Source organism: Gadus chalcogrammus, chromosome 10, assembly GCF_026213295.1.
Source record: "Gadus chalcogrammus isolate NIFS_2021 chromosome 10, NIFS_Gcha_1.0, whole genome shotgun sequence".
In the NCBI taxonomy this organism is placed as follows: Eukaryota; Metazoa; Chordata; class Actinopteri; order Gadiformes; family Gadidae; genus Gadus; species Gadus chalcogrammus.
Window position 1 is genome coordinate 14,404,841 of NC_079421.1, and position 21,415 is coordinate 14,426,255.

At 45.3% G+C, this 21,415-nt stretch overlaps 1 protein-coding gene across 1 annotated transcript in view; it reads right to left on the reverse strand.

Annotated features, from left to right (window-relative positions):
- The window catches only part of ctnna1 (catenin (cadherin-associated protein), alpha 1), a 76,106-nt gene that overhangs the window by 2,843 nt on the left and 51,848 nt on the right, over positions 1 to 21,415 (reverse strand). The window contains exons 14-17 of the mRNA XM_056600412.1: positions 19,195 to 19,305; positions 16,701 to 16,882; positions 12,251 to 12,356; positions 218 to 352 (exon numbers count right to left, since the gene is read on the reverse strand). Of these exons, the coding sequence (XP_056456387.1) occupies positions 218 to 352; positions 12,251 to 12,356; positions 16,701 to 16,882; positions 19,195 to 19,305 (534 nt within the window). The remainder of the gene's footprint in view (positions 1 to 217; positions 353 to 12,250; positions 12,357 to 16,700; positions 16,883 to 19,194; positions 19,306 to 21,415) is intronic.

Sequence of the window (21,415 nt, forward strand, 5' to 3'; positions counted from 1 at the left end):
TATTACTTAACATGAGTTCTATGTTAAAAACTTCACTATGAACCCAGTGCCCATTCTCTTTGACACTCGAGCCCAAAAGCCATTTGCAATTCAACACCCATCCTTCAAGCACTTTGCCGCTACCGCAGGGCTGTGGGTGGGCCGCTGGATGGCTGGGAGCCTGGCCAGAGATGTCAGAGACGGTCTGGCGGGCGTGTGATTAGGTTGTTGAACTCACCCCGGACACGACCATCTCTCCGCCCAGGTTCTGCACCTCCGCCTTGACCTTGCTGCAGATGTTGAGCTGGTGGCAGTAGAGGGCGATACGCTGCAAGTAGGCCAGCAGATCCTGCTTGCAAGTGGAGTCCGGGCACTGAGAGGAAGAGCGTAAAGAAGGAAGCGTAAGTGGGAGTGAATGACGTAAACAAAAATACATATTTCTGTTTTCCGAAAAAGGGAAAGCTTTCAGGCAAACTCGGCTGGAATATGTCATGCATCTTGATGAATATGCATTAGGTGTCCTTCGCGCTCATGTGAATCTACAGTAGTCATCCGTGACCTTTTCAAGAGGAGCGAGGCGCATCGGAGAAGGTAGGGCCATCGAAACATGGTCCCGCGCGGCACAAGCTCAGACTGTGTTATTCTAATTACTTTGTTAATTCAATGGCCAGTGGCCACCAGGTCGACAATGGCACAGGGTAAAAAGCCAACTAATGATGTCTGCAATTATTTTAAGATGACATTAGCAGAGCAGTGTGAAGTATCTGATTTACATAAGTCAGAAGAAAAATATGACAAATTCAAACAACCTAGTGATGCGCTGGCAACAGTTCTTTCCGATATAAAACGTACGGTATAAAACATACTGAAGTGCACCGTCTGTTTCCCTGTGTATACCCCTCATTAGCAAATTAAGAGCACTTCGAGGAGCCACAATTAGTTACAAATAATAAAATAATAAAAAGAACGTTGGGAAAATAAATACAATAATAACAAGCTCTAATATAAGACACATTGGGCTTTTAACAACAAACAAATCAACTTGAAGGAATCAAAAAACCTCAATTATCAAAGCACACTTGAAAGAAGCGTTATGTTAATAAGCACAGGAGTGTGCATTCACATCAACGGTATCTTTCTGCAGCGTCTCAATCTAATAATTAGGCCTTGGCTGTGTGCTGGAAGACCACTTCCCAACGTCTTCCTGGCCCTGCTAAACGAGCCCCCTGCCAGCCTGATAATGGGCTTTAGAGGCCTTTCCTCCCTGCTCATCCAGTGAATAAGTGCATGTGTAAACATGTCCGTGGGGAATCTGAAATTTGACATTTAGATTGTAATAAAAATAAGAAACGTTGTGCATCCTGCAAGCCGAGTCAGCAAGGAGCTCAGCCTTTTTATAGATTTCTTTATAAAAGAACAGTGACATGCATTTTCATGTAAAGGATTATCATTTGTCCTTTATAATAAAGCCACTCTGAGCATTGGCAGCCGTTTGTATTCACTCACAAAGGCAACAACTGAAGATTTAATTGGGTGGAATTTGCAGTTACAATGACACATAATTAGGGGCAGTCCTATCAGAGCATAGGTGAACTCACATCTCTCCCCCCCCAACCCCCCCCCATCGCTCCCTTCTCCCCCCGCAACAGAGCCATTCCTGAGATGCAGCTGTGCATTTTAAGCTACACCTGCTTTGGCTCCTGGCTAGCTAGCAAACATGGCATGCTCTTTTTCATTAACACTGATGACGCAGTGAACCATAGTGCAATGTTGGTAAATGGGTCAACTTGCGCAACCTGTCTAAAACTTGTCTTGTCAATCTTATTTTTGGCAAGTTAAAACTAGAATGATATGAGCTTTATTGCCCGTCTTCACGGATCATTTCGCCATTGTAGATCGACAGTATGAGTAGGGGCTGCTCATGGTTGAGGCAGTAAAGCTGCTGGTGGCTCTGTGTGTGTACCAACGTCAGCCTGGATGCATGCTCATCCCCAAACAATACAGACACAAACACTGGCACGCTCTTTTGTCCAAGTGTAAACCATCACAGCAGTACCGACTGTGCACACCAACAGGGTGAGATAAACAACAACGCTCCCACCATCTCAGCAGTAGTTCTGCAGTGGCCACGGTGACAAACCGAAAATAGAATGAATCATCTTCATCACCATAATCCACTTCATTTCAAAAACAGAAGGGATTAAGAAGAGGGAGAAAGACGACAGCTGGTACAAAGGAGTATAGACAAGGAGTATAGACGTTTGGCCATTATTGGGAATCAGTTGTGACTAAAGCAGTGGCGTCATTTCAGTCTGTGTCAAGTTTAGGGGAACATGATGCCAACAGACTAGGCGATTCTGTTTTAGTCATGCAGACGCATGTATCTAATTAACCACATCATGGGCTGTAACTGCTGTAACACAGACAGAAGTGAGGCTAGCACCAGCTGGACACACAGATCTCAACACAAAAAAAACTTATAACTAAAAGCACAGTCAGCATATTTGGACAAAACTCCATATCTGACATTGGATCTCACTTGGGTTAATCATTCCAGTCAGGTAGGTGGGCCCCTGAAGCCTCAACTTTGTTCTCCCTGGAAAAAGCACAGATAAGACTATAACAAGTTGAACACACTCAGGCTTTTTAATTGCCTGGCTGTATGGGAGCAGTATCCTGTGGTAGCCATTAATTCTAAGTGTGGGCAAAAGGTGAGACTGTGCTAATGGCAGCCAATCTTGTAATTGATGAAATATCTGGGCTGTCTGCTGACTCTGAACACATCCCCGGCCCCGGGTAGGTTGGTGCGCCCGGATGAAGTGAGGGGATGTTTTGCTTGGTAATTGCAAATTAAACGGGCAACACACACGTATACGTTCATCTTGTTTACCGTAATTAGCCTGGCTGCCATTAGGAACTGCTCCCACACACTTCTTTAATGTACCCCTCTGCTGGTGCAGCTACAGAAAAGCCGGGTCGATCCAGCTCATTTCTTCCTTCCGAGGGGAAACAGACGGAAAAAGGTATGGTGCTGATGATCCTACTTAGAGCACGGGGGTCCCCGGTGGGATGTGCACAGCGCTCCACTGAGCACAAAGCCTGCACACATGCACGGACACGAGGGGCGTCCAACACGAGCTCCCTCCCCTCAGCCTGTGGACTGTGCTCCATCATACACCAGCGACTATGAGGCCGGCCCTGGCACTGGAGGAAATCACTCAACACAAACGCTCACGCACATTCGGTCAAACCATGCAGATCATCAGACTCGCAGCAACAGCCGTTTTTTACGACCACGCGTGAACAAATATCAAAGGAACACGCCAAAACATGTGAAACGGCCATCCACGTGCTGTTCTGGCAAACAGAGCAGTGATGTGGGCTGCTTGATAAGGAAGGCACCGTTTATATTGTTGCAATGCTTTGCATATGATCCAGACGCTCGTATTAAAACGGAGTGATGCTCTGGCCGAGGTGGGAGAAGAGATGACAGCTGGGCAGGCAGAGGCATGGGCTAAATAGTAGGGGGTCTGGAGGGGAGAACTGGAACTGGAATAGCATCAGAGCCTTATAGAATACATAAGACTTGGAGTCTAGAAGGAGTTACATTTTTTTATGAAAGTAGGCGAAGAGGAATAAATAGTTGGCGCAGAGACGAGGGTGAGGAGCGAGCCAGAGGGGGAACAGCATGGAGGAGTAAATAAAAGGCGAGAAATCCAAGGGAGGGGGGGCTGAACAGTAGAGGATAACAAAGCAGCACATAGCTGGGTTAAGGCTAAATGCAGCAGGCATGCTAATGAGGGCTCGGGGAAGTGGTGAGACGGTTGGGAGCAATGCACTGTGAAAGCATCACTTGTGCTCATGCTAGGCTCAGCTGCTGGCTCCGCTCAGTACTCCCAGGAAATTCGGCAAGGCTGCTCTTCACACTGCCCGACATGTGAATACATCGGTTGCAGGGGGGGGGGAGAGACAAGAACACCACTTGTCATGACACGGCTCGCCCTGGACGGCGAGAGGAGGGAGGCCCACCAGGTACGGCTCACCTGGACAGTAGGTTAGGCACGTCTGTGGTTCAGCGGACCGATTTGTCCTTTTGTACCAGTCAAAGGGATTTTGTCGTTGATACTGTTACGAGAACAGCAAAAAGATAAACCGCCTAAGCGCGAGTACATAGATGAGATTCGAAGGAAAGCACAATCAATACGTGACACAGAGAGCTTTTTCTTTAGTCGCAAGTAGGTCAAGCACACCAACGTAATCCAAGCAGCAATGATGAAATAAAACAACGGCTTAAACTTTTCCTCCATTCCAGGTCAGGCTGGAAACTCGCCTCGCTGTCAATCATTGTCATCAAAAGCACATCGGCTGCCTTCTCCGGCACCTTCTGTCAAATTGGAGCAGCCCTCACACCTGGAGACACAGCCTGCATGTCTGTAGAGTCTGCTTCTCATGTCGAAGTTAGGCAACTTGGCCTGGTCAGCTGAGCAGTCACCAGACGCCAAGATGAGATGTGTCATCGCACGACTCTTGATAGGATTCAAACGGGAGATGAAAGCGCAGAAAGATCTTTATTTAAGAGCCATTGGGGCAAAGGTGAAAAAGGCAGTCGGCATTAGAGAGGCGGTGTCTGTCATTATTGATGTCTCATACTCCCAACGTGTGGACTTGAAAGATATTATCTCACAGGCCTTTCACACATGCAACGAAAGTCTGAACTTCCCTCGTTTAATCCCCGGTGGGGCTGTCTGTGTGAACAAAAATGTGTGAATTCGCCCTTCTAGAGTTCATCTACTGCCCACTGCCCCTACTCTAAAGTCTGGAGAATATGTGAATCCCCAATGAGCGAGTGGGTGTGTTTCTGATGTGGTGAGGGCGTTTCTATCATACGACTGGTGCCAGACCAGGATCAGGGAGTGTTGCTTGCTGCTTCATACTTTTCTACAATCCAACTGATTTCTGCTTTCCACATTTCTGTTGATATTGCGGATAAATCTATAAAAATGCAGCATTGACATCACCGCAAAAAGTTAGCATTAATAGCCCCTACCGCCATGTGTGTTAACAAAAAAACTGCAACTTCCGCTTCAACCTTCTAGAATTATGCCCGGCCTCCTAGGCCCCAGGCACCGCACCTCGCCTGAAGTATTCAGAGAACCTCCAATAGGTGTGAAAAACTCAGATACGGCTTATCTCCCGCTGTGCGTCACATGTGAGAAAGGTCAACCCGTGATCAGCTTCAGATGTGATTCTCCGGAGTTCAGCCCGAGTTCACGTGTGAAAGTCCTATTAGTGGGTCCTTCTATCTGCTAATTAGATCTGGCCCCACCGTCGCTGATATTTAGGTCCTTTTTTTAGAATTTGTTTAGAATTTCCTGCATTATTTAGGTTCAACTTTTGTAAGTGTATGCACATGTGGTTTCTTATTACCCCTGCATCTGTATGCTACAGCTGTTACTATTGAGATTAGGTATTCAATAAAGACCCCAAAATGTATAATGGAATCGACCGTTTGGCAGTGGGACTTCGGTTATCGCATCCTTAGTTCACATCGCCATTTCAGAGTGTGCATATCTGTGGAATACCCAATATCTTTCCAACTTAAAAAAAATAAAACACTGTTCAAACAGCATTAGATGCTTTTCTTTCCAAAATGCCAAAGCAAGGCTCTGCTGTGTACATTTCACTTTCGTGTTTGATGTCAGGACGTTGCTGGCGGGCTGTCATTATTGTAAAAACCTCTCAAACGCTCTGGGAACAAACGCCTACACGGCCCAGTGACTGAACGCTTGCAAACAAACCTTTTTTACACAGCGGCTCAACTATAATGCATCACAATGCAAACGGTGAAGGCTTTTGACTATTTACTATATACATCCTGCTCCAAAAACGTGGGCAAAATAAATAAGACAATGCATGATATATTTAACAGAACGACAATAAAATGAATTCAGATTACAATATTTTTGCAATCATTTATGATTTGCTTGACGAATACTCATTAACTCAAGTGCCGGTCCGCTCCCTAATGGAGAACGTATGTTTGTCCTTGACGAAAATAATTTGAGCACACAAACAGAAGGTGAACAACAACACATAAGCCGTCTAACAGAAATATTCCATTGATGGAATGTGTTAGCATAATCTACACGACATAAATCATAAGGATCGGGTCCCATCAGCCTGAAAGGCGAGTTGTGATGAATTCCATTACATATTGCAGAGAAGGTAGAAGAGCCAACTCTGCTGTTCTTACCCAGTGACTGACCTTTCACGATGAGTCACCCAGAGAAAAAAAAAATACAAATTTTCACCATTTACCGACAGGGAAGCGTTCAGATGCACTGTGGGTGTTGCCCAGGGTGACGCCACACTTTTTGTGTTGCCAATATTGCATATTTTTATTACATAACTGTGGCCCAAATGGCCTTAAATCCACAGAAGTGGAAAGCCTCTTGCGGTGACTGGATGCCTGGACTCTCCTTATGGTTAACCGGTCAGCACCCCATCACCGATTTTTAATGTTTTGCTTGTATATATTTATGTATGTATGTCAATTATGGCACCCATTGCACTCTTGACCATCCCTGGAAGGTGGGATCCCCCAATCAGCGTTCCTCCTCAAGATTAATTCCTTGCTAATTAAGGGAGTTTTCCTTGCCCCCTTGGGGGCTAGGGTCAGGGGGGTTGTCATAAATATATGGCCTGTTGAGCCCTTTGAGACTGTACCGGTGATTAAGGGCTATACAAATACAATTGAATGAAATGCAAAAAATGAACCACATTATGTTCTGCATGCAGATGCGATAACTAGGTTGTGTATAAGGAACACTGGGTCAAGAGGTGACCAGTTGTATGGTCTCGAGAGGTGCATAGGGGATGGGGTCCGCCCCAATGAACAAAAGAGGGTTAATGCGGTTTAAAAGCTGGATCACTGCGCTCCTGAATGGAGCGATTGCTAATGAACTTTGCATGAATGTTGGCATGTACCGTGTACATGCTGGTTAATGTGATTTATAGCTCATGGGCCTATCTTTGGATTCAATCGCTTACTGCCACGCCTCTGACTGTGGTTGGCTGAGCGTATAAAGCCATCATAGTCTATAGATATCAATTAAGTCCTGTTTGAGGCAGATAGCACGAGGCCCTTTGTCCGACCACATCTGCCCAAATGACGCTGTGGGTTTGGTGGGGGCCTGTTCAATCACACTGACAACTGGGGGATGTTAATGTGACAGTGAAACAGACACACAGGCTGGCTATGACGGGGGAAAATCGTGCTGGGGGCAAGCCAAGAGCACTAGCCTTTGGAGGTCACCAAGGGGACCAATTAAATGGCCTTCCTCCATGATTAATGTTCATGCTGTGGCTGTCAGTCAAACTGCTCGTTTGGTTCTTGTAAGCAAAAGTGACAACTTTACAAGAAAGTTATAAAGACCGGTATTCCACGTACAAGCTGTTCCTAAACTCATTTGACTTGAATGACAATAACGGTCTGGGCGATGTAACCATCGTTTCCGTCACTCCTGGCTTCACTCAAACATCTGGTGGCTATATAATGGGGAGGAAATATTTCCATGGACCGATTCTGCCCAAGAGACTTTGACTGCATTTGACGAATGTAATCGGAAATGCCGCACTTTCGTCTTCCTGCCAAGACAGTACTTTGAAGTATAGTGATTCAGCGTTATGTTGTCCACAAACGACTTACTTACTGGCCGATGCACATAGATTCCAAAAGACAAAAAGGTGCTATATTGCCACTTATAAGAGGCCATATGCGAGCAAAATGCTCTGCAGCATCGCTACAAGAAGGTAATCTTGCCAAATTAAATTAGCAACGGAAGTTTTAGTGACGCCAGTAGGTGCTATGATGGCTTGTTAACCCAGACAGGAATTGTCCTGTGAATGCATTTACTTTTGCTTGACCTGTATGGCGATCCTTCAAGCAATATTTACCATCCCCCCAACCCCCAATAATAAAAGAGAAAAGTGAGGGGTATTGCTTATGTTGCTCGACCTCTGGGCTTGACGCCAGAGCTGTTCTGAGGCTTCTGCCAAGATCAGATCAATTCCTATGACCCCTCTTCGAAGATAAATTACAAAAAAATACTAAAATGCTGGTCTATTACCATAACGCTGTGTTTAACAAACAAAAACAGTAGCTGTGTGTAAATTACCCAGAACAAACACCGAAAACAACAAGTCCTTAACACGGAACGCTGAGCTGCAGTCGGCTGGGGGCTGACCCTTGAACTGCTGAGTTGAGAATTTGTGGGCGCCCTGTGATTTTACTTCCCCACCTCGGCAAGAAATTTACAGCCCAGGTCCCCATAAAGCGTCGAGGCCAGGGTTGGGATTACACTGCCACCAGCACCGGATCACCCATGGATCACCATAAATCCACCCTGATTGAATGCAAATTGGAAATGTATACTACATGCGTCCTTATAGATCACCAGAATAAAGCTTGTGCACTAAATGCACACACAGCAAGAACACGCACATTTACTAAATGCGCAAATATTGCATGTGCATGTGTACACGTTTCAGACATGCACAGCTGCGGGTACGCGAGCTAACAAGGGAATTTATGGGCCACACGAGGGCTCACACATTAACATTATAAATCTCAATTACATAGGATTATTTGTTTACCAGCTTGCCCCGACGCAAATCTCCCAAGGTATCCTGCAGTGGAGAATCATAAATTCTTAATAAACTGCACTGCAGACCTTTGTACAGCTCTGACCTAAATCCTGCAGCTCATCTCGTAACTACATTAATATCTTTAAACATGGATAGGTGTCCATTACTCACGGTTAACATTTTCAAAGAAACCAACAGTGAAGCACTTCACCGTGTGCGTCTCTGAAAGACACAACATGCCAACAATCTTTTTTTCCCCACGTAAAAAAATACTAATCTGAAAATGGAGATGCTGTACTATCAGTCAGGGGCCATCTGCCGATGTGCTCCTATGAAGAGTGAACCGTCATGGGCCCTTCAGGCAGGCTGCGCAGAGGGTAGGGCGATTAATATGCCTAGGTTAATGAGTAGCTCCACCGCCGCCTCGCCTCCCCTGACGGACTCAATGTGCTTCTGGAAGGTGCTTCTGGAATGTGATTCGCTCAGCGCTAACACCGCTGCGTGCGTACCATCCCCGGCTCGCCACGTGCGCCCAAGTGTGGGAGAGCCCACGGCGTCTCCCGTTTTGTTGAGAACGGAATCTAAAAATATACTGCCCATATGTAAATAAAAAAATAATAAAAAACACACCTGCTAATTACACTGCTAATTAAAGGCAAACCGCCTTTAATGGATTTTGCTCTCAGGAGGAACATCTTCCCCCCCCGATGGCTGCACATAAAACCCATGATTTTTATTTTGTCCTCCGTCTCCTGCCGCGGTCTCCTTCTCCACGCTGCCTGATGCAGTCCCGAGACTCTTGGCTGACATGTGGAGGCGGAGAAGCTGCGTGTTGCCTGGTCTCGAAGTGTTTTGGTCCACACAGGGACAGAGACAGCTGCATGGGCTCAGAAGGGCTGGAGGGGTTCTGACTCTTGGCTAAGACATTACCTCCAACAGCCAGTGCTCTTCATTTATTCATAACTAGAGTGCTCCATGTCCCCCCGTCCCCCCCCACCGTCCCCCAAATACCCCAATAGTGTACACATGTACACAACATTATACAGTAACTACTGACTGCATGAAGTCCCAGAAAGAGGGGCAAAGGAAACTAAGAAGCAGCACAGCAGCAGATAAGGGAACAAACCTGCATGCAAACAAACATATAGTCGCACACACAAACACACACACACACGTACACACTTTCCCATCTGCTATCTATGGGGGATTATATTGTATTCATTAGAGGGAAATAAACCGCGGCAAGAGCAGCATTGAGGCATGAAGGAAAAAGGCCCTTTCCACTTTTATATTCCGTTACAATTAGGTCAGAGCAGGTAAGACTTTTGATTTGCCAATAGACATGGGCCTCGAAAATCGAGAATCAGAGCTCATCTTATATAAAATATTAAACCAGAAAGGCCCAACCTTTCGAAGGCCAACCGCTCATTATGTCAGATTATGAAAGCGCAATCACTACTGTAAACTCACTGTCGATTCCAGAATGACGGGCTGTAATTAAAATGCGTGCTTATTTAGCAACATGGATGATTCTGGATATTTAAAACTAACCTTTTGTCGTTACCTTACCTTCCATATTCATTTCAATAAATATTGCCTGTGGGTAAACCTTATGTTTTACTGTTTTACACTTTTCCTCATGAAACTTTCAGAGTGGTAAATATTTGACAAATGCCCTGGCACAATACATTTTATTCCTAACACTCACAGTTACATGCCAAAACAATTGGCACAATGAATGCAATAGCAAAGGAATCGTACATTAATTATGCAATAGCTTCCCGTTGTATGCACATCCCCACTGTTAAATCAGATTAAATAATGGCACAAGATTTGTGATTCAAAGAGAATGGCTAAACAGGGCAAGCAGCTAAAAGCATGACATGCGGTTATAGAGTAGCGGTTAGTTTATTGTGCTTGACTGAACCCTCGCTAAACTGGGAGAAGAACTGACAACTCAATGTATGTTTAAATAAAATTCTTAAAGCAACCGTTTCAAACTGCTTGTGAAACTGTTATCCTGACACACATTCACACACACATACACGTCACACACACACACACACACACACACACACACACACGCCTTTGCATGTACAGAAAGGGGGGGAAAAACACTCATCTGGTAGACCTCTGTGTTGTAGTGAAGAGAGGCATCTTCACAGGGGAGGACCATGTCAACCTCAATCTGACAAGCGCGTCTTGCTGCCAGCATCACCGTTAAATCTCTCCATGATTTAACAACACATAGTATACATATTGCAACGGCAGCGTTGCCACAGAGACCCACTTTGTGCGGGAGGTGGCACACGAGCAGACAGGGGGGGGATAAATCATGTCCGGCCTCTCCCACAGGAGTGGTACGGTCCTGGTATTTAAGTGAAATATGAAGCCATAGATAATTGAATGTGTGTATTCCAGTGTCAGGGAGCAGAGTCCTCAGGGTAAGGGATTGAAGGTGGAAAGACGATGGAGTAGGGAATTGGGGAATGGCAGATGAAAAGGAGAGCGGTCTGTGGTCTCCACCGAGTCAACTCTGCATCAAAGAGCTCCCGAACCGTTGGTTGAGTTCCAACGAGGTCATTATTGAGAGAGAAAAGCGATAATGGGTGTACTGTTGTACATGGTCAGTATGAGGCTTAATGGTAAATTAAATATCAAGGTGAATGGGGGGGGGGGGGGGGGGGGGGGGAATTCATTTGGTTATCGTCCTAGACAAAAGGACAGGGACAAGGTAAAATGCAACTGGAATGACCTTTTTTGTGAGAATATTCACAAAGGGCTCTGAATGCAATGAAGTTATTGCACCTGGCACACTAGTATTTCCTGCATCATCCACAAGAAAATAATTCCACTTGCCAAGTCAACTGCGTCTATTCTCACGGTTATAAACATAACTGAGCCTAGCTCTGGCGAATTCAGCTATGCAATTGAGAGCGTGATAGAACGTTACTATAGCCAACATAGACAGATGTCTCATTTTCAGCCAACAAAGTAGCTTAGCATCACAAATCCACTGGCATTATCGTCACATATTACATCTGGGTGGTTATCCCTCTTTTAGAACGCATTGCTCGCCCCCCGAGCGGCATGTTCATAGACAATTATTTACACTCCGTTCTGAGGGCTGCATGTTGAAATGTACCGTACACAGAGAGTCGTTAATGTAACCCACTGCGGAGTGAGTCTGCACTACACCACAGACGAAGACTGACTTCATGTACGAGTCAGGCCTTGGAAGCATTTAAAGAAGAGAGATAGGAAGGGTGAAATGCATTGTGACAAACTCCAAAATATAGACCAATTAACTAGTCATATTAACACGGTTGAAGAGTTTGAACTTTGGAACAAGTCCATCCCAGCAGAAGTCTTGGGTGCCCAAGTGAATTGCTGGCTGCAGCTGAAGCTAGTAATTAACCTTTGTGTGTTGGAGCAAATTTCCAAGACTAAAACTAAATTTACAGTCGTTTTGGCCTGGAATGCCCTCATGACATCCTGGCACACTGCCAACCATGTTGGCATGTCCAGGGCATGGCTGCTTAGCTGGTTTGTATGTTTCAAGGTGAAGAGTGTCATTCAGCATGGCACAATCCATGCTTATGTTTGGGTTTCGTTTTATCCTTACATTATCGGCGATGGTGCGACCCAGCTTGTCCATTCTTGATCCGGCCTCTGCAATTTTCTTCGCAGCACTGATGACATCAGATGTGTTCTTCAGTGGCCCCTTCCCCCTGTTGATAAATAAAAGAGAAAACAACAGATGAAAAAGGTAATTGGTGAAGGAGCTCCTGTGATTTTGATAGGGGTATTTTTATTATTTGGGACAGCCAGCCGAGATTAACAGAGCAGTCTGATATATAGGTATTGGTCACTGTGAAATCACAAAGCCACGTGATTGACTCTCGGCCACACACACACACACACACACACACACACACACACACACACACACACACACACACACACACACACACACACACACACACACACACACACACACACACACACACACACACACACACACACACACACACACACACACACACACACACACACACACACACACACAGCAGACCTCTGGCACCATTTTCATCGGCCGGGACTGTGAACGGTTTACAACGCATTTAAACTCAGGGGCACAGCCTTCAGTTTGAAGGCCATCACATCAGCGCTGGATGTGGACACTGCCGGGCGCTTGTTCGCCTATCAGATACGGGGCTGTCAAATCCTGCTGTGTTGGCTTGTTTGGTCTCTGCCCCACCCACCACAAGTGTCTTCCCAGGCTTTATCTGATGGGTAACAAAAACGAGATGACTTGTTCCATGTAGTCTGAGCCGAGCGCATCCAGATGGTATGGGGAACACAGAAAACACCACCCACTCTGCATTTGTCTGCCCATTTCTTTGCCGTTGATGAAGTGGCAAAGGGAAAGGAAAGAGCAGTAGATGATAGATGTAGGTAGATGATGATGATGTCTTGAAACCTAATAAATCAATGCACCCACTCTCCCACTTCCATTATAAACGTATCCATTCTCCTTCAGGACCTCGCGGTAGTCCTACCGTGAGCACGCCCACTCCTGACCCAACCCACTGTGTTATTTGCCAGCGTCGCGTCCCCACAAGGGACTCTGGGACACAGTTGGCAAGAGGCATAAATTGGATTCAAAGCTCCTCTCTCCAGGCTAAAAAAATGAGCCATCCAACCCCAGAACAGATGGAATTTTGTGTTCTCTTCGCTGCCCCTTCCATCCAATCTCCCAGCCATCCCCTCTTCTGCCCTCCCCTCTGCCACAGAGCCCGTCAGGAGCCGCGAGGGGTCATGCGTCACAGCACAGACTGGGAACTCCCAAGAGAGAGGGACTGACCCTGGAGACAGAGCTACGCCTATTGTAATGAGTTTAGAGGGGGGGGGGGGGGGGGGGGGGGTCGGGACAGGACAAAAACAACTTAGAGAACTAGGATTTGGATCACGGCTTGACACAGCAGTCGCTTTAACAGTGATTAAACTTCTGCAGTGGAATCATCTCGTAAATACAGCCAAAAATTGATTTGTTGTTGTTGGACGGCCCGCCGGCTCTTTAATATGCAATAGATATGCACGAGGGCTAGATTAAAGTATGCAGTACCAGCTAAAACGCCTCTACATATCTGGCTTTCCCTATGCAAATTGATTTCAAATACTGGCCAGTAACCGGGAAGGCAGAGCGCAAGGGGGGGCTCCAGATTTACCCTTTTAATTATAACACATTCTTGCTACAGCCCTAGAAAAGGTACTGGTGGGTCCACACCACTGACAGCCTCGGGAGTCCAGATGGGCTGCATCCACACTAGACCATAAGCACACAGCGCCTTTAGACAGGTGGCTTCCAAATACGCTGCATGCTTCCAAAAGCACATTCCTTATTTATGACAGCCAAGATGTAGCCATAAGCTAAGTAGGAGCTAGAATCCCTCCTGTCGGCAGATAGGTCAGGACAAGGGCCTAGATCAATTTCCTCACGTAGCATTAACCTTGGCAAAGCTATGTGCCAGCTCAAGGTTGAAGGGGCAATAATTTGGGTGCAGGCCGAAAAACCCATCTAGTGACATTCTATGCTAATGCTAAATCTGAGAGCACAGACATGCTGTTAAGATATATGGTCAGAGGCACACGGGCATTGAGAGATTAACAGACACTTTTGGCTATTAAGACAGACGAAAAAATCAGAAACAAAACATCCTCCATGCAAAGACATCCATCTTTGTGTTTGTAATAAAGGGACAAAAAGGCTCATTATTGATTTTGTGTTTTTCTACAGGGAATTGGAGTCCTGGCAATAAATATGCAGCAATAATGTTTCTCCCACTGCCGATAATAAGCATCAGCAGATAATGAGGAAAAATCTGATTGATTACAGTTACTGGATGGTGTGGACTATTAGCTCAGGGTCATTAGAACATCATTATTGCTTCATAATCCATTTTCTAAGTTAGGAACAGCCAAACAAGCTTCTATTTTTGAGAGAATGTGATGAACAAAAGGACCTTTCTTGAATATAGAGCATGTTTCATTAGGGTTGTGGATATCAGATCTTTGCATTGAATCTTTGCACAGATACCTCATACTAGTAGGGTCTAGTAAAATTGCAAGCACCCACTGAAAACGCAATCGTGCATTCGCGATTAGAGGGCAATAGTCATGAATGGGAAATGCATCGTTTTGTTCCGACTACATTACATGGAGCATTTAAGTTTGCATTGGGCATAAACAAAGCATGACGAATCAATTCCATTGTAATATCGATAAAGGTTTCTTGTTTTGCAAATGAAGATAGTGTTTCTGCAAGTGAGGCCACTTGTGGTCAACACCACAACTAGCCTTTACATTGTGCGAGGAGAAAAATCTGTAACTTTGGTAAAGATGAGACATGACTTGCATACTAGTAATGTGTCGCTACCGCTCGCTCTCCTCGCTCGTCCACTCACTCGCTGACGTCACACACGCACACACTGCCAGTGATATGCGTATGATACTTTCTCGTGCACACAAGATATTTTTCTCGTCCTCACGAGAAACGTTAAAAGCATTGTTTTTACCCCATGTCCCTTTACGGGTTCCGTACTCTCTACCACCATTTTCTTGTTCAAAGTTTGTTGTGATGCGTAACGTGGCTGGGAGAACACTGCGTTCATTGAATGGCTTTCACCGTTATTACTACTGTGACTCAGTTGTGTGCACAAGATGTCCCCTCACAAAACTTTTTGGAGGACATTTTGCAAGAAGATAGAAGCAAAAATATGGTCATGCATACTGCATTCGTGCAATAGGTAAATTTGAGCTAGACCCCCACAGTACCATGGAAACGGGAGTAGCTTCTTGCATTCAAAGCAGTATTGCAGAATCTTCTGGCGGCCACAAAAATTATCTAACCTTTCCCTCAGTCATAGCCTGCCCTTTACCCCTATATTTCAACCAAAATTTATCCTGCAAAATATGGCTACATCCAAAAGCCAGATTTCCTTCTCGTCTCACTAAGAATGACAGGAAAAGGGGCATGCTAGTCTCCAGAGACACTGCAGGGGAATTGTTATGATACCCGTTTGGTATTTGGTCATTTTGTTTTCCTTCCCTGTACTTGTGTTTTCTCTCATTATTATGTACATAACTTTCAATATGTCGATTTCTTACCTAATAATGCTGCTGTTGCACAGTGAGAGCAACACTGGGTCGGGGAACATTTCTTTGAGTCTCTTTGTCTATACTACTGTAACTAAATGACGTAAACATTTCTATCAGACATGAATAGGGAGGATACATCGCTCCACACCCGACCAACCTGACATCACAACAAATGGCCTTGAAGTGAAATAATGTATTGGAAGTTTGTACTCATGTCTGACATCCACTTATCAGATTTCTACAAATCAAATGGGAAACATAACCCAGGGTAAGTGGAGGGCATTTACTGCATCAGTCAAAAAGTAAAAGCAGGGTTGCCGAGGGGAAAAATGAATATAGACAGGACACTGGATTGTGTCCAGGAGATAGAAAGCAGTGAACCGGTCACTGGTCAGATCTAATCAGAAAAGCTCTCCATTGAACATTTCTACACACTACAGATACTGGTGATGGAGAGGTACAACTTGCTACGTATCACTAGTAGAAGAGAAGATAAAAAGAGATCAAATTCATTTCAGAGGTTGACCTGGGAAATATATACTGTTCAAGCGAGGGCCTATGTATGCACTATTTTGTTGATGGGAAACAACCAGGGCCGTATCTGGCTGATTGTGTTTGACAAAGTCTGAACTTGAGAATGTGTTCCGTCTGGAGGCATTCTGCTGCTGTTGCACAACCGTGTGAATATCAATGCGAGGGGTGACTAACACAACACATGCAGATCAGTGGGGTGAACAAATCACCATGGTGATGTCAAAGACAGACTAAAACGCTTCCGTCTACTAAAATAGGAACAGGATAGCAAGGCACACTATGGATACCAATTCATGTGCAAGTGGCTCGTGTGGACACCCACCGAGCCACCCACCTAACCACCCACCGACCCACACCCACACATAGTGGATCAGGCTTACCTGGTGAAGTCCGTCATCTCCATCATGATCATGCACATCTGCTTGGCCAACACGATGATGTCATTGCCACTGTCGTCCCACTTGGACACCTCGGCGTCCAGCTTGCTCTTCTCCTCCTGGAAGCTGGCCACCTGTTCTGCAATCTTTGCCTTCTGCTCCATGGGAAGCTGGGCCATGATAGCCTGGAGGGGTTGATGGACGGACAGGCACAGTGAGTTGAGTGGAGCCCAATGGAACAAAGCAATGTCAGGGCGGTCTTTGCAACTCCTACTTATATTTTAATAATAGCCTCCAGCTACCAAGGATGAAGGGTTGTTTGTTACCAGCGGGATGGGACATGGTGTCAGAGATTAGAGAAGTGCATTACTTTTGCACCCCGTCCAGTACAACAGTTTCCTTCAGTGAGATTTGTTTGAATAACTGGTAAAATAAAAATGTTCAAGCATCCCTTGATAAAAACAAAAATGTTTTGTTTTATATTTTTCTTAAAAACTAAACTTCAGATAGGCTGAAGGTGAATAATGTGCCTTTGAAAGGAGGACATACATTTATTTATTTTTGGGGTGGAAAATTAACTACTTGCCAAAGAAGATAGTATTTTCTCATTCAACTCTTTCTAAAGTGCACAGAAAGTAGATGAAAGCTGTCCTCTCCATAGATAACAGTCATCAACAGCCACCTCACCGGGCTTAGCATTTCACTGCCTGGCCCCTGGCTAAGTGGGGGCTGTGAAATCATTAGAGGTTTCATTTCCTGCTGTGAGGACCGGGTTCACAACCCTTCTCTACAAAGCCATGAGACTCACACATTACACTACGGAGCGAGAGCGAGACTGAGGACTCCGGTCAGCTCGCTGAAGGAAAATATACATTTATTTCACTCTGGTCATTAGAAGAGATCAATAGCAGGGCATTGATAAAGCAGTACTTAATATCCTGTGCAAAGGTGTTTATCATTTGGCTCTTGTTCTTCCTGTTAGACTGGGTAGTTAAAGGGCAGCAACCCAAGAGGTGTGTGGACCTGTAATGAATGTGCATTTCAGGCCAGAGTGGCCACCTACTTAATGGAAGAAGGTCAAATATAGCATCACACACTTCTAAGCCGTTATATTTAATTAATGATTCCCTCTGGATTTTTGTACAATCAACCATGATTGAAGAGTAAATGCAAATGCACCAAGATAACACTCAACAAAATTGCTCTTCCAATGAGGAAATGCATATTATTTCAGAAAATTTGAAATATGTGAAAAACAGAAAAACTGAGCTATATGGGGAAAATGGTGTAGAGAATACATTTAAATATAAATAAGAAAAGATAGTTTATCCAGTTCCTCACTAGTGTCGCTAAGTATGTAGCATTTTGCAAGACAAAACCGGTGATAATAGCAGTAAAGGCTTTAAGTCACACTTGACTACACCTTCTCAAAAGAAAGAGCGAGCAACAGGAGTCCTATTGTTCGATGAGAGGGTTTTAATTTGGTCTCTACAGACAACTGACAGATTGGAATTTTTTATTGTTTCAATGAAAGGAAGCTCAAGACTTTCATGCCATCTATATGAACGAATATTTCCGGACAGACATTGGGATTTTATCCTATACTAAACAAAGCAGAACATATAGATTTCAGAGCTATAGTGGCTCCTGAATCATTACATGTTGAACAAAGATAGATCGTGTGACACAAGCCCTGCGGTCAAACGCAGTCAATGATGGTCAACATGGCCCAATACAGTGGGGACTGGCCATTAGCTAATCCAGGGCCTTGGTTATATAGTGTCTACAGTGAATGAAAAGTCAATAAACGCACACCTAGATAAAACACTTCTGGCAGTATTTGGGGATCCATGGAAAGCACAGCAGTAATGTATTTTTCAGGTGAGTGAGCCTATCTTGGTTTCATCTAATGCGGTTTTTAAGTTAAATGAAGTCATGAACGCTTGAAGTGTACAGAAAGATGTTGGATGGTTAATGGTGTAGTATTTAAGTTACAAAAGGCAATACAACCCATGTATTGTATAATTATTTTTAAATCAACCAACTTGGATATGAGCCAGGAGATTGCATTCTCTAAATGAATAACCAAAGATTATAGTTGGGCGCATAATATCCCTGTGTATTAGTCATGAATGAATACCATCTTAGGATGGAATTTTATCCCAACACAGTTAAGATGGGCCAACAACCCACTGGTTCCTCAGAATTTAAATCAAGAGATTCTTAGTTCAAGATACACACCTTGAACTGGTAGTGTGCCACAGACCAAAGATTCCAGAATAAACAAGTAGCCTTGCCAACAGAATAAGTAAATAAATGTTCAAAGACTCGAAGAGCTATGGCATGTTATGGCAGAAGCTGCCACTGAGAAACATTGTATGTTCCGCTAAAAATGCAGGGAGCCCGGGCGATACAATTTCAGTATACGGCCTGTCTGCAGCCAACATGGTATGGATGTATATATAGAAATATATATTATAAAAATACAAGCACTCACCCTGGCACTTTGGCCAGCAATAAGCTGGTCATCCTCAGTCTGCACGCTGGTCCTGCTGCGCACATCAAAGTCCTCTGTTTCAAAGTCTGAGTCGTCCAACTCCTCAGGGGTCTGCCAGGAGACAGCGAGAGAAGAGAAGGGCGGGGAGCATGGAAGAAGAAAGTAGTGAAGAAAAGGGAGGAATGATGTGTTAAACAAGCATGATACGTATATTTTGGTACCGCCAGCTACGATGGCGTCAGATGAATGTCCTCCAGACAAGGGCCCAGCAGACCATATCCTACCGGGAGACGAACGCCTTGATCCATTTGGAATGAGTGCGTAATGTGCTGCCTTTGCATTTTGAGGGGGAGGAATTAAGGTACAAACTGGTCTGGAGCATATTGGGGGTAAACCGCCTCAATCAGCATCCCATCTGTCTCCACTATGTGGGCAGAGGATGCTGCAGCATAAATTCAATTGCACTCTGCATGCTGAGCCACCTGATCATGATCCGTTTCCCGTGCCCTGCCCCAAACCGTGACCAACCTTATTTTACGGTAAATGGCAGAAAGCAAACAATACTCAATCTCTCAGAGCTCCGTGGAGCCGAACACCCAAACCAAACAAGGTAGTCACCGCCGTGCAGACATGAACATACATTTTGGGGGGGGGGGCACGTGGGCCGGGGGAGGCTGATATTTGAAGAGATGAAGACGCATCTACCATGCCTGTGCCATGACACACGCTTATCCTGTCGTCTCAAAGCCCTGCCGCGCCAACCTATCTTTAATGGATTCTGAACCTTTTGGAAGCTAAAAATAGCCACAGCTCTCTCCGCACCACCCCGCTGCCTCCTTTATGGAATACAGAGACGTGCCGGTTGCCAGGGGGCTATAGTTTGAGTTACAGAGCAACACTGAATCACGGGCAAACCCTTTCAGCCCTGGCTACGGTGTTCAGCGGTGCAGAGACAACACCTGCTGTGGCCTGCGCGCTGATAGCCTGCAGACGTGGGAGACTCCGAGATGATACCCTGCGGTGTGTGCCGAGCAGGGGAGCCAGAGACGTGACAAGGCTGGCGCGGGGTGGGAAATGAGATTGGAAATGTGAGCTTTGGGGTTATGCAGTGTTTTTCTGTCTGCTCGCGTCGGGGAAGACGGCAGTCACGAGTTGGTATGCATTGTTTTTGTTGGGTGCGGTTCCCCCCGCAATGCTCGGGCAGCACCCCTGCTGTGAGAGGGGGGGAGCGGTGGACTTTTTTGTTTCTCCACCGGGACGGAGCCAACGGAGCCACCTTGGGCTTTGACTCACTGCAAAAGTACGAGAGGATATATTAAAAAAAAAAGGAAAAAAAGAGCGGTCCGACCTCTGCATCTCAATGTCGGCGGCTCAGCTGACTTTGAGACGGTTTGTTTGATGTCTTGGAGGCAGATCCCGTGATGTCAGTGTAAGTGGGAGAGAGTTGTGCCCGCCTGACACATACCCAAGGGACCTCCGACAAGGCCTGCCAGCGCTCCACTTACAGAGGTTAGAGACTGTCTGTCTTAGGTAGCCAAAGCCACACGCTTGTCTGTTTCAATAGAGGATTGACCCACCGCGTGGCAAGGGCACATGTGTTCCAGACCAACGTCAATCGCTGAAAGCATGTGTTTTTGAGCTGGCGGACACGGCGTCGGGATATATTTACCAATGGCTTTTTTTCCCTTCAATGACTTGTAGGCTTTCATAGTCTGTCATGTTTGACATTTTAATGCAATCGTTTGCGATAATAATCTGTTCCTGTAGAATACTTTTTAAAATTAGACTTCATTGGACTTATAGCATATTAATGTGAAACGGCACTGCAGTTTACATAACACGATGCACTGACCTCAGCCTCATTCTAAACACGTGGAAGATCAAAGAAACTTATTACAGAGTCTTGCAAAGCCCAATGAAAAGCCATTACACTCAAACGCCAGCCGTGGCACGGTCCTGCATAGCAACTGTTGGAACCACCATGGTCGACCCGACAAATAGCGGAGCTCTTTCTTGCTGATTTATCACTATGAAACCTGCAATGCCTGCCTCCCAACACCTGTTACTTAAGTCCTGGCAAACACCTGGGAAGGCAATTTTTTTGCCAATTCAGTAGTGAGCAGGGATCAGCATTGATTTGCTCTTTGTTGATTGCAGGCCAAGACGCTGATAGATTCATAAGGGTTTTTTCACATATACTGCGCTAGGGTACCGACATGCA